Source organism: Hippocampus zosterae, chromosome 19, assembly GCF_025434085.1.
Source record: "Hippocampus zosterae strain Florida chromosome 19, ASM2543408v3, whole genome shotgun sequence".
Classification (NCBI taxonomy): domain Eukaryota; kingdom Metazoa; phylum Chordata; class Actinopteri; order Syngnathiformes; family Syngnathidae; genus Hippocampus; species Hippocampus zosterae.
Window position 1 is genome coordinate 10,295,703 of NC_067469.1, and position 13,964 is coordinate 10,309,666.

At 43.7% G+C, this 13,964-nt stretch overlaps 1 protein-coding gene across 1 annotated transcript; it reads left to right on the top strand.

Annotated features, from left to right (window-relative positions):
- The first annotated feature begins 698 nt into the window (after positions 1-698).
- On the top strand, positions 699-12,953 carry LOC127591917 (uncharacterized). The gene is made up of 7 exons (XM_052052219.1): positions 699-758; positions 5,292-5,530; positions 10,213-10,402; positions 11,050-11,063; positions 11,240-11,305; positions 11,905-12,000; positions 12,539-12,953. Exons 1-7 carry the CDS (start codon positions 716-718, stop codon positions 12,623-12,625), a joined length of 735 nt encoding a protein of 244 aa, XP_051908179.1. The 5' UTR covers positions 699-715; the 3' UTR covers positions 12,626-12,953.
- Positions 12,954-13,964: the final 1,011 nt, after the last annotated feature.

The following is a 13,964-nucleotide window of genomic DNA, read 5'->3' on the forward strand; positions in this document are numbered from 1 at the left end:
CATTTCCAAAATTCTGGAAAAAGTGGTGCACATGCAGTTGAAACTTTTCTTGGATGAACATAACATCTTGGAGGTCTTCCAGTCAGGTTTCAAGACGATGCATAGCACAGAGTCAGCCCTGTTGCGCGTTTCTAATGACATCCTCCTGGCAAATGACTCTGGAGACCACATGTGTCTAGTTTTATTGGACTTAACTGCAGCATTTGATACAGTGGATCACAGTATTCTGCTGACTCGTTTGCAGCACTTGGTGGGCATTGTCGGGAGTGCTCTTGGGTGGTTTAGGTCCTATCTAGCTGACAGAACCTTTTGTGTCAGCCTTGGCTGCTCTGAGTCACGCACTGCTCCCCTGTCATGTGGTGTTCCACAGGGCTCAATTCTGGGGCCTCTGCTGTTCTCGCTGTATCTGCTCCCATTGGGTTCCATCTTAAGGAAACATGGTATTCCCTTCCACTGCGATGCAGATGACTGCCAGATCTATGTCCCACTGAGCAAGAAAGACGCCTTCTCATTAAGGCCACTCCTATCCTGTCTGGAAGAAATCAAAACCTGGATGGCACGAAATTTCTTGAAATTTGTCCCAGTTTGGTCCCAGTGGCCCATGTACATTCCATCCTGTAGCCTTGTGCCCCCTGTCTCCTCAGAACTCCTCAATGGGAGACGCTCACGTGGACCTGAATTGTTCCCTGGACTGCTTCCCAGGCAGTGGATGTAGATGGCGGGTAGGAGGCCTCCGCTGGTTGGACGAGCAAGACAAGGTGCGTTCCCCGGTTCATACTGAGCAGAGCAACTGCATCTCCTTCCTCAAACTGTTTCCTGTTAGCTACGAAAGGAAATAGACGTGCCAATTTGTGGCAATTTGTGGAGGGAGACTATGCAAAGGTCCAAGTCCGGTACACAGCGCCCTTGGCAGAAGTGAACAAAGCATACCTGTCAACTTTTCGGAGTGCCAACCTGTATAAACTACCAAAAAAATCCTTATAAAGACCAAAAAATCCTTATAACATACTGTTGGGGGAAGAGTGGCCTCCTCTTCCCTGCGTGTTCGTTGAATTTCGGACGAGGAGAATGTTGGTACTCCAAATAAAGGCTGGAGGTGATGAACAGTTCCTTCGAAGCGTTTACTTTATTTTTCTGCAGTTTACGAATAGATTCAGGCTCTTGTTGGGTCCAGATTTGAATCAGGAAGCCTAAAAGAAACACATTCATGAGATATATAATATGATAATGAGAGGCGGGGAGGTACCCCTCTCAAGCAAATACCCCTCCCAGCCTCCCATGTGGCTGGAAGAAGTTGGGAGTGGTGAGGTGAGACCAGACCACCACTGCCCACCATTTGGTGTGATGGCAGGAACACAGATATTTGAGATAACAGTTCCTCTTTTGATGTTAAACATGTCCTGTGCAGGGGGGCCCTAAAAGTGGTGGGAGACGAGGGGCACTAAAGGTGATTGTAAACACAGTGAGCAGGAAATACCTTCAACGGCATTCTCCATTGTTTCTTTCAAGTGTCTGAACAAACACAACTAACAGAGAGGAATAACACCTTAACCATCAAACCTAACTAAGAAGAGAGGAATAATACAAGAGTATTCCAATTCTAGTAGATGATTGTTACAAGGACGCAAAGCTACGCTGTGGGCATGGGAAGGTTATACAGCATGACTAAATATGAGCAAAATACAGACTTCAATACCAGAGCATTTTATATGTCAAAATAACAGCAGAAAAAAACCCCACGACATTTTCAATTATATTTATTGTAGATCTCCATAATACAATGACTGGTTAACTCATTCACTCCCAAAGACGTTTTTAAACGTCTTTTCAGACTTGCTCCAGAATTGGCTGGTACTGAATGAGTTAATGTCTAATCATCATTCTACTTAGTGGCATTACTGTGTTCAGAGTTGTATTCCTGCGTTACTTTTTTCACCAACTCCAAATGCTGACCCATCGGCTCGAAGTTACAGCATCCATTCATATTTACTTTGCACTGCAATAACGCTGTCAGTGTTTCTGGTGCAAGCGATCAGTCTTACCAGGCATTATTGCGCCATTAAACTGTGATATCCATTTTTGAAGAAACCTTCCACTGTGCTTCGTTTTACTTCTCTTTCTTGTTGGTTCCATTGTGCAATATGAATGATATATTTGTTTACTTGTAGAAATTGCTTGTACACTACCCAAGTATGCAAGAATACTCTGCTGTTTTCAACTAGAAACCATGTGATTTACTGGAATGTTACCGGAAATGAAAGCATTCCAGTAGACTAGCAGCACCATTCTGGGCAAAAGCAAAGGGAACTACCTGTTAGGGGGGGACGGGACGGAAATTTTCAGAATCCTTATGATTTGTGCGATACGGCCATATACGTAAGATTCACCACTATACCGTATGAACTATGGCTAAACGGTATGAGTTGACAGGTATGACAAAGAATGAATGCAGAATAAACCTGAGTGATGCAAATATGTGCGTATGTGTATGGGGCTGGATTACACTTTTTTTTTTTTTTTTTGCAAGTCACCACAAAGGGGAAATAATGACATGGACCAAAAGCTCAACTTGCCCATTGAAGATGATCACGCGGGAATTAATTCTTATTTTTCTACTTCACTTTGGAGGTAATTGACTTTCTGATGTATCAAAGTTGTTTCACCGTTTGCTAACAGGAACCTCCACCTTAACACTTTGCTCATACTACAACACAGGAACAACATTGGCTAGTGTTAGTGTAAGTGTCATCAGAATAGTTCAATTGGAAATGAATAATATTTTGTTTCAACTTCAAGGCAAAGAGGACATTTTTTTCTTTGTCTTAATGCACATTATGTATTCACGATGTGAAATATTTATTTTGTAAAATTAAGTTTCGTTATTTCGATGTTATCGCTATTATCACGAGACGTGCGCTGTGGTAAGGTGGTTTTTGCCCAGACACTCGAACGCAAGACATAAGAAGAGCAGCAGTTTTCAGGACTGTTGGCTCGTTGTTGAAGATCCCAAAAGTGTATTTTTTTGTTGCCCAAGACCTCCGAAATTGCAGGCGGCAATGAGTTTTCAAGATGTTGGTGTACCAAGACAACCTCAAAGACACTATTAAACACCCGTCATTTGGAAACCGGGCCCTGGTTTTGTTACTTTGGAGTTACAGTTAGCATAGTTGACGTGTGCTCATTGTCTTTGCCCGAGTGCTGCGCGAGAGTCGGCTTTCCAGAATTGGAGGACATTTTACGTCCCACCCACCAAATTTGAAGTCGTTTCCATTCAAAATACGAATTTACCATTTACTTATTCCGAGACCAAATCTAAAAAAAAATGAGAAAAGAATGCTTAAGTGGTTTAGAGTACTGGACCCTCAAATCTTGCCCCAAGCCCTCATGACCAAATTTAATTTCAAATAAAATAGTTAAAATGAAATGATATTTGAAATGATTTTTTAAAATTGTTGTTTCTTATAAACGTGGGAACATTAGTGTTAGGCTCCAGCACCTCCCGCGACCCTAGTGAGGATAAAGCTGTTCGAAGAATGAATGAATGAATAAATTATTGTTCATGGAACGTGTTTCCCACAACACACACCTAATCCTTGTTCCCATAACCTTAAGCATGATAGAAGAAGAGGAAAGCAGTAAATCACCCTTCAACAGCCCCCACGTCGCCGAAAATGTATAGGGGCCATGTAGGTCTGATAGATAAATGCAAATATTCAAATGAGCAACCGTTTGGGATAGAGGCCGCAATAAAACAGTTTTATTCTTTGGCTTTTGACTCAGAATGACTTTTTAGTGTTACTGTTTTTTGGCTTTCAACTGTTTTCGTTAATTTGTAAGAAATTATTTTTGAGCTAATATTGCTGACCAGTGCTAACAACAGCAGCGAAATTAGCTGATCTTCTCCTATACCATACCTTATTGTTTCCCCTCTGTGGTGTCTTGCAGTTGTCAGCGGAAAGCTCACAGATGTCTTTGCCAGGGCCGGGGACGTGGCCATCCTTTCCTGCAAGAATTCACCCTGCGACCGCTTACACTGGTTCTATAGTCGGGACCAGAGCGGAGTGGAACGTGAGGTGAAAGATGGCCAAGTGGTGACCAGCTCGGCCAGAAGTCAGCGCCTCAGCCTGATGGAGGACTGCTCGCTACTCATTCACAATGTGGTGGCGGCAGACGGCGGTTACCTTGTGTGTGAACTCGCTGGACAACAGGACCGCATCTTTGTGCTGATGGTGATGACATGTGAGTTGTCTCATCGGACAGTGTCAACTACTGTAGGCTTGCCCGCCAGCCGTTTTGCTACATTGTGGCCCAGGAGGTGGAGCGGGTCTGGAGTTAACTGAAGTGTCAAGAGTTTGAGTCTCGGGTCCCGCTGTAAAGAATTGAAATGTCCTTGGGCTTGGCAGGGCCTTGCATGGGAGCAGGCGACCGTTGCTCCGTCAACGTAAAGAACTTTGGGCACCGTATGGTGTTGATAAAAGCAACCTTTTTTTTACCTTCAATCTCAAGTCTCATTCTTGACTTGATCTCAAAATCTCGGTCTTGAGTCTTATGGCCTGATTTCCAACCTTAAGTTCCCAAGTAGTGGCTTTCAACTGGCATGCTCACTCGAGCAGATTGTAGGTGCTCGTGTTGCACGTGATCTTCCAAAATTCCAGCCTTACTTGCCTATAATCGAGTTATCAGATCTCAGAAATTGTTTTAATGCCCTTTCGCTGGCATTGTAGCCTTTTGTATTGTACTTAAGATAGTAAAAGAAGCTAAGGAAGTGGTCTCCGCCCCAAAATCTGTAGGAACGGCCTTCGCGCCAGAGCGATGCAGCTCTGGTAAAATGGCTCGGTCCTGCGTGATGGTTGTTGGGAGGACACAGGCTGCCTTGGGCTTGGAGGTGAGGATGCGGTGACTGGGCTCATGAGACTGCTGTGCTGTGCTGTTGCTGGAGGAGCTCCTTTTATCATTTTATGTTAACTGTTCTGTTTATGGTGGCGCGGGTACCCGCAGCGGGTCCTCTCTCTCCCGTGATTGAGAGGAAAGAAGTTTCATCTGTGCTGTATGTTGCCCATAGAACACATTTGACAATAAAGTTGACTTGACTTGAGACGTTCGCTGCTGCCATCTAGTGTAGAGGTAAGATTGGGCCGCCCGATCCCGAGCCCGACCCGGGCCTTCAAATGTCAATCATTCCTTTGGGTTCGGGTCGGGCTTCTCTCTCGCTGACTTTTTTTTTTTCGAGGCCGTGAATAGTTTTGGCCACGAGAGACCGTCCGTGGTTTGCAAAAAAACAGAAGTCGCAGTGACGCCGTCGTCTTCTCCAATGGGAGAGCATCTCTTGTTTCTCGAGTGTTCCCTGACCTGCTGGCCAGACAAGGCCTGTAGATGCCTGGAAGGAGGCCTTCGCTGGTTGGACGAGCAAGGCAAGGCGCTTTCCCCGCTTAGTACTGAGCAGACCAACTGCGTCTCATTCCTCAAAGTGATTCCTGTCAGCTACGAAAAGAAGTACACATGCCAGTATGTGAAGAGTGGCGACGTAGAGGTCCAGGTCCAATACACAGCCGCCTTGACAAAAGGGAACACAAGAGTTCCTGGGGGTCATGGAGCTCCCCCGCCTGGCCATACCCAGCTTATCAACATAATTCGGTTGGCCGTCGCCGCCTTGATCCTGATTGGGATTGTTGTGGCCGTCGTCCTCGCCAAGGTGAACTTGAGAAGAAACGCAGGTCAGGGTAGAATGACTGGATAGTCACTAATAGTGATCAAATTCCTTCTGAAGTATCCCAGCAATTCTTTTTCAACAAAACAGTCTTACACATATGTATCAAACGTCTGGAGCGCTTCTTTCTCATTAGCGCTCCAGTTAGCGTAAGGTTTTTAGCCTTCGAGAGCTAACTATGGCCATCGAGGACTACGAAGCGTTCGTGGCTGGCTTAAAAGTTCATTGCATGCCAGGAAGTATTTGTTATTGTTAGATTCAGACGAGGATGGACGCTGCATTGCTAAAATGGCTACAAAACTGACCTTTTGATGTCGAGAAGTTAAGACAAGAAGAGCTCTGATGCCTGAAGAGAGGGTAAAAGTGATCCAAATGAAAGATGGAGCAAGCAAAATATAAGACATTATGCAAGAAATTGATGTAAGTGAAAGTGAATGCTGATCGTAAATTTCGCAATTTCTTTCCCTTTTTTTCTTTCTACACTGACAATATGAAGTGTCAAATGAGTGTGTGTTCATACTTATGCATGTCACGTCGCGTGTCCGCCGGCAGGTGGCGGGTTTTTTCCTCCGCCATCTGCACACCTGTCCGTAATTTCGGGCTGATTATCCTCCTTTATTAAGAGACTGCGGCAGTCCTCTCACTGCCGGAGAAATCCTTACCGTGCCATTGCTCTCTCGCGCTATTTCATCGTTTGATATTACTCGCTGCCTTTTTGCCTTACGGCCACTACTATTGTTATTCGCGTTGCATCCAAATTGTTATTGCTCTAGTTTACTGATCTCTGTACTTTCTCGCTCTTTGTTTTTCCGCGAGCGTTTTCGGTTGTTTTCCTTATTTCCTGGTCCTTATTTGACCAGCGTTTTTTGTTACCGTTTTCCCTGTCGGGCTCTTTCTGTTCGTTATTAAAACCTTTTGTGTTTCATACAAAATCTTTTCGTGTCTGCTTTTCCCTGGGATCCACCTCGTTATTTTTGTTGTGCACGAGGCGATTTTTCATCGCCTCTGGCGCAACGTGACAATGCACTATTGGAATAAAAATAGAGTACACGTACGTTTGTGTGTGCGTGTACACGTGTTTGTGTGTGTGTGGGTGTGTGTGTGCTTATATCTGAGATCAAGTTTGCTACAGTGAAAACCCCCCCCTGTTGTGAAAAATTTCTTGCTGCAAACATGATTTCGTTGGAGAGGAGTTTCACTGTACAACTCGTAGTACTACTCTGAAACTCTTGTCATTCAGCTACAACTGAGTGAATGGTGAACGTTTCAGTGTCACACTTCCTGTTCCTGTATTAAGAGTACAGGTCCATCAGTGAAAAACCTTGAGTGGTAAGACAGTCTCGGATCAGCTGTGTGTTAATCGTTCGTGTTATTCGGTCTCTGTTGTGAATGGGGAGCAGGTGTGTTCAATTTGGTTTTCGCGCTCTCAAATTGCTCAGTGGAAGTTTATCGAGGCATTTCACGAGGAAGATCTCTCAATATTTGAAACAGGATTCCATGCTGAATATACGTCCACTCCAAAAATATTTAGTTCTATTTCTTCTTTTTCCACTTCCCGTTTGGACGGGATTGTGCTGCGATTAACAAGATTGAAAAGCGTTGCCGCCGCTCGGTCGGGCCTCTTGTGAAATACATTTCCTCTAAAAGGATATATGCAGAACAAACCTGAGTGATGCAAACGTGTGCGTGTGTGTATGGGGCTGGATTATACTTTTTTTTTTTTTTTTTTTTGGCAAGTCACCACAAAGGGGAAATAAGGACACGGACCAAAAGCTCAACTTGCTCACTGAAGATGACCACGCAGGAATTAATTCTTATTTTTCTACTTCACTTTGAAGGTATTTGACTTTCTGATACTGTATATCTAAGTTGTTTCACTGTTTGTTCACACTTTACTCACCCCGGGCCCTCACCACAGTGACAACATTGACTCGTGTTAGCATAGTTGACGTGTGCTCATTGTCATGGCCCGAGTGCTGCGCGAGAGAGTCGGATTTCCAGAATTGGAGGACATTTTACGTCCCACCCACCAAATTTTAAGTCGTTTCCATTCAAAATACGAATTTACCATTTACCTTTTGTGAGACCAAATCTAAAAAAATGAGAAAAGAATGCTTAAGTGGTTTAGCGTACTGTACCCTCAAATGCCATTTTCTCTTACCCCACCCACACCCCCCATGACCACATTAAATTTCAAATAAAACAGTTAAAATGAAAGGATTTTTAAAATTGTTTCTTGTAAACGTGGGAACATTAGCTTTAATAAACGTATGTCAAATGATTATTGTTCATGGAACTTGTTTCCCACAACACACACACACACAACATTGTTCCCATAACCTTTAGCATGATAGAAGAAGAGGAAAGCAGTAAATAACATGATACACTGGGCTTGACATTAAATGTTTTCCAAAACAATGGAGAGTGCAAAGGTATGGCATCTTTTCTATTTTTCCACATTTTCATAACATAGTAAAAATTGAATTTCTCCCTCTACCTCATGTAACCTTGTTCTCCTTATGATCAGAATAAGAACCTTCTTTTTTTTCCCTTTACTTCGTGACACACCACCCTTCTAAATCACCCACATTGCCAAAGTGTATAGGGGCCATGTATGTTGGATAGATAAATGCCAATATTCAAATGAGCCACTATTTGGGATAGAGGGGGCATTAAAACTGAGTTTTACTGTTTGGCTTTTGACTCAGAATGAGACTTTTTAGTGTTACTGTTTTTTGGCTTTCAACTGTTTTCGTTAATTTGTAAGAAATTATTTTTGAGCTAATATTGCTGACCAGCGCTAAAAACAGCAGCGAAATTAGCTGATCTTCTCCTATACCATACCTTATTGTTTCCCCTCTGTGGTGTCTTGCAGTTGTCAGCGGTGAGCTCACATATGTCTTTGCCAGGGCCGGGGACGTGGCCATCCTTCCCTGCAAGAATTCGGCCTGTGACCGCTTATACTGGTTGTATAGTCGGGACCAGAGCGGATTGGTACATGAGGTGAAAGATGGACAAGTGGTGACCAGCTCGGCCAGAAGTCAGCGCCTCAGCCTGATGGAGGACTGCTCGCTGCTCATTCACAAGGTGATGGCGGAAGACGGCGGTTACTTTGTGTGTAAACCCGCTGGACAACAGGACCGCATTTTTGTGCTGATGGTGATGACATGTGAGTTGTCTCATCGGACAGTGTCAACTACTATAGGCTTGCCCGCCAGCCATTTTTCATTCATTCATCTTCCGAGCCGCTTGATCCTCACTAGGGTTGCGGGGGGTGCTGGAGCCTATCCCAGCTGTCTTCGGGCAGTAGGCGGGGGACACCCTGAATCGGTTGCCAGCCAATCCGTTTTGTCAAATTGCGGCCCAGTAGGTGGAGCAGGTCTTTAGGTGACCGTAGTGTCCTTTTGGATAGTACTTAAGTAGCTGTAAAGAAGCTGATAGGGTGTTGTGACCTTCGCTGCTGCCATCTGGTGGGGGAGGGCATGAAGCTCACTTTCAAATTATATTTTTACTGGCAACATTAAGCAACAAAAAAAAAAAAAGAGTGACGCTTTGTAATTGGAAAAACTCTCAAGTTGGGGGACTCATAAATGAAGGCCCTTTCCCACTGCCGCAAAATCACGGCTAAACACGCCTTTTTTGGGCAGTGGCAAATGCTCACTGGCCAGTGTCGATCCGTGTCCACCAGGACGCCATCTGAGGCGGGTTGTGATCGCCTCGGATCGCCTCCGCTTGCAGTTTGAAAGCCCAACACGGGACTTCCCGGTAATTACGTGATGACATTGGGCGGTATGCGATGCGTCATAACATCGCGCGCCATCGGCCTCTCAGCACACCCCCATGAGATCGCCCCTTAAGCTGTGGTAGCAATCCGCCATCTCCCAGCCGTTGCAAAGACTTCATCCTCCGCTGCTTTTCTGCCTTTCATTTTGAGGACGGTAAAAAGCATGATAAAAGAAAGAACACTCGCTTGTTGCTTTGTTTACCACCAAGAAATCTGCCGCACTATCATCTACGCAATCACAGCGTGGTGACGTAACGAGACGCAAATTGGTGGTGGTGGTGAGGAGGGGAAATCGCCTTCTGTTGGTCAATGGGAAAGGGACATATTGCCCTTTGGTTGCGTGTCGCCACTGATCACTATTAACCGCATGTTTCAGTGGGAAAAGGGTAAAACAAATGTCTGGCCAGTTTTTGGTCTTTGGTCCACCAGGTTTTGAATTCTCATCAGTTTTGGGTAATTTGGTCTCGTCTTCTTCCCTTCAGTGACGCCGGTGTTTCCTCCAATGGGAGAGCATCACTTGTTTCTACAGTGTTCCCTGACCTGCTGGCCAGACAAGGCCTGTAGATGCCTGGAAGGAGTCCTCCGCTGGTTGGACGAGCAAGGCGAGGCGCTTTCCCCGCTTAGTACTGAGCAGACCAAATGCGTCTCCAACCTCAAAGTGATTCCCGTCAGCTACGAAAAGAAGTACACATGCGAGTATGTGAAGAGTGGCCACGTGGAGGTCCAGGTCCAATACACAGCCGCTTTGACGAAAGGGAACACAAGAGGTCCTGAAAGTCCTGGAGCGCCACCACCTGACAGCAAATTCTTCATTATCATCGGCGCCGCGGGCGGCGGCATTTTGATACTGATCATCGTTGTTGTGGCCATCATCCTCGTTAAAATAAAGTCAAGAAAAAACGCAGGACAAGGTAAGAACATTATTTGATAATTGATATTCGGTTCGAGTCGAGGTGAGACTTGTAGGTAAATCCAACTAGTATTTCTGTGATTTAAAAAAAAAAGTACATTTTATTTAACAATTTTGGGGGGACAGTGAGGGGCTTCTAATTTGACCCAAGAAAAATTACACCACTCTTACATGTTTTTTTTTTTTTTTTTAAACACAGTCCCTTTATTTAACCCTTTCAGGGACAGCGGTGACTACAGTGGACAGCTTATCGTTTTGTCCGGGTGCATGAAAGGCTAAAAAAAATTGCAAGTCTGTCTACTACACATGACTAATTTGAAATTTATGTTTAAAAAGAAAATCAGGAACCATGTAATTTTTTTTAAATTCAATCAAAATGTATTCATTACTTTCATTTTTGTATGGTTATTTAATTAAATGTTCTTGTAATTCAAATGCATTTATGATAAACACTTTGAATGATACATTTTGCATTAAATAAGTGGTTTGTAAATAACAGTTGAATAGCATCAAATATTTGTGTGATTGTGAATTTAATTTTTAAATGAATTTTATTTCAAGTTGACCTATCACCCGTTACTCCGTCTAAGAAATCAGCTTCCCCCGATGACTAATCACTGTATTTGTTCTTTTTTGGTTTCCCCACAGATGACTCCAAACATGTAAGTTTTTTCCTCCCCTAATCCTTCATGTATGTTAAAAAATACCCCACCAGGCCGTATTTCAACAGGAACATCACCTGGTAGTTGCAAAACTTTGATTTTCGTAGATAATTTCGACCAATTGAAAATGACTGGAGGTAACCAGTGAAACATGACATTTTCTGGTTGTTGGGCAGGAAGAAAACAACGTGACCTACGCCAGCGTCAGTTATGACCACAACACAGAAATCAACAAGCACCAAGTGAGAATGTTCTTCCATTATTATTATTATTATTATTATTATTATTACGACAACAGTCTTGAGATCAGTTTTATTCCATCTATGACCAAATTTCCTCGTTCAAAGGGACAGATATGCCATTAATCTGTTCCAGCTTCCTCCAAACCACAGGTCATTTTTAAAAAAGGTTTTCAGAATTTAAAATGCACTTTTCACGCAGCGTTGATGTGTTTAAAATGTCCTCCCCTCACAACATTTGCATTTGCTCCCTCAGAACAAGCAAACGCGCCGCAACGAAAGTGTATCGAGTGTAAATTCCTTTTTTTGCCGGTTGGCAGTTGGCAAAGCAGCTGAATGGCGCACTGGCGCCATCAACTGGTGATGTCTTGCCACTGCAAGGAAACGTGCACGGCGCTACACCTGAGCTAGCTTGTGCTACAGAACGTGTTGGTCGTCGTCAGCTGATAGTTCCTGGCAAATAAAAATAAAGATAAGCCTTAAAACACAGAGTCATATTAACAACAATGAAGAAATTGCTTCAAAAGACGGAAGAGAATTCTTGAGCAGTTATTGAATTTGTTCTAAATATCACGCTTGCGTTTATCTTCTCATTTTAAAAGGGTGGGTCCCCAGAAGAAACTGAGAGCGGCGTGACATACGCTACTGTGAACCTGAAGAAGAAGAAGAAAAAGGAGGAGGAGAACGGAAAAAAACAGGTCAGTGGTGCCGACTGCTTTTCAACCTCAACTACATCCTTCACCACCGCTTTCCCGAAATCCTAATGAGGATTTCTTGCTTTCCTTATCTTGCTTTTATTTTGGGATCGTCACATGATAGTATCCCCATTTATTTTTCCAGTTTTGATGTTTTATTTGATCTTTTCCTTTCCTGATTTCATTTTGGGATTCCATCTTGATTTTCATCATAAACAGGCACAGGGGAATTTGCAAAGCTGTGAGGGTAATTGTAAACCTTGTTAAAAACTTCTGGTTGAACACACACGGATCAGCAACACATCCAAACATCCATGGGAAAATATTCTCACTTCAAGTAGGAACAACAAATGCAGCAAATTATAATTTTTTTCTGGTTCCAGTTTAAAGCTAAAGAATAAGTTGATAAATAAAGAACTGCAGAGGTTTATTTGGAGGGGAAAAACAAAATTGTGAAAAGGTATTTCACAAACATCTGTCATTTCATAAAAGAAAACCTTAAGCTTACCTGGCTGCTAAATTCATGTTTGTGGCTGCGCAGGTGGCTGAAGAGGGAGAGGAGGTGGTGACCTACGCCGCCGTCAGGACGCCGGCCAGGATCCCGCCTCAGCAAGATGGCAGCCAGTGAAAAGACAATCAACAGGAAAGGACATGTAGTTGTCATGTCAACAAAGTTAAGGAGCGCCGGCCTTATCGACACACAAACACGCGCAGAAACACACAGTTTGCGGCTGTCGTTGAGTTGGAAAGACAACTCATTTGAATATTTATTCAAATGAGTTGTTGTTGTTGTTATAAGAATTGTGACTTTTCATACAACTAAAACCCTGGCAGGGGAAACATGTTTAATGTTTAACTGAAAAAATACAGCGAGTGATCTTTGAACCGCATGCAATTGGCTTAACAGACTTTTGATTCCATGACAAATCAAATAAATAAACAGCCAGTAAAAGTCATTGGAAAGTAAGTGCGAGTCAAAAGACGATCATTTCAAATAGCACCGTGGGAAGGAAATAAAGATGCTTGCTTTTCGTGAATGGAAATCAAGTTCAGTTCAATTCAGCTGTTAAAATACCCCCCCACCCCCAGCTTTTTTTTTTTAATGAGTTGGGCAACCTTACGTATCACAATGACTTCCAACTATGAATAACTTGTCACTTTTTTTCTGGCAACGTTACCCCAAGCAACACAGTAGATATGAAAAGTCTACACACCCATGTTCCCACATTTGATTGGGAGGTTTTGTTTGGGTCGGGGCAGCCCAGTGGTCGACTGGTAAACGCGTCGGCCTTACAGTGCAGAGGTACTGGGTTCTATTCCAGATCCGGCCTTCCTGTGTGGAGTTGGCATGTTCTCCGGGTATTCTGGTTTCCTCCCACATTCCCAAAAACATGCATGACAGGTTAATTAATGGAACACTCCAAATTGTCCCTCGGTGCAAGTGTGAGCGCGGGTGGTTGTTCGTCGAGGTGTGCCCTGCGATTGGCAGGCAATCAGTTCAGGGTGTTCCCCGCATACTGCCCGATGACAGTTGGGATAGATTCCAGCAAGCCCCACGACTCTTGTGACGATAAGCAGATCAGAAAATGGAGTCTGATGAAAGGAAGGTTTAAACATTTGGACCTAATTCCAAAAAAATGCCGTAGCTACTGTGATGCATGTTGCTGGCGTTGTCATGAACAGGGACTGCAACTGGCAAGAGGCAATTATGAGCAGATCCAAATAGCAGTCAGGTTTACACAAAAGCTTCACATTTCTGCAGGAAAGAAACAACATGTCAAAGAAAGCCTACTAGATCATTTTAACTTGATTTGGTGTTAATGGAGGGGCGGCGGGCGGATGGGGGGACTTTAAACGTTAGCGTTTGTGTGCTGCTGGCTCATGTCGAACTTGAGTTGCAATTTAATTGTTTCATTCTGGTGCATTCGACACAACCCCAACTCTGGCTGGCAAAGCTGTGCACGCTT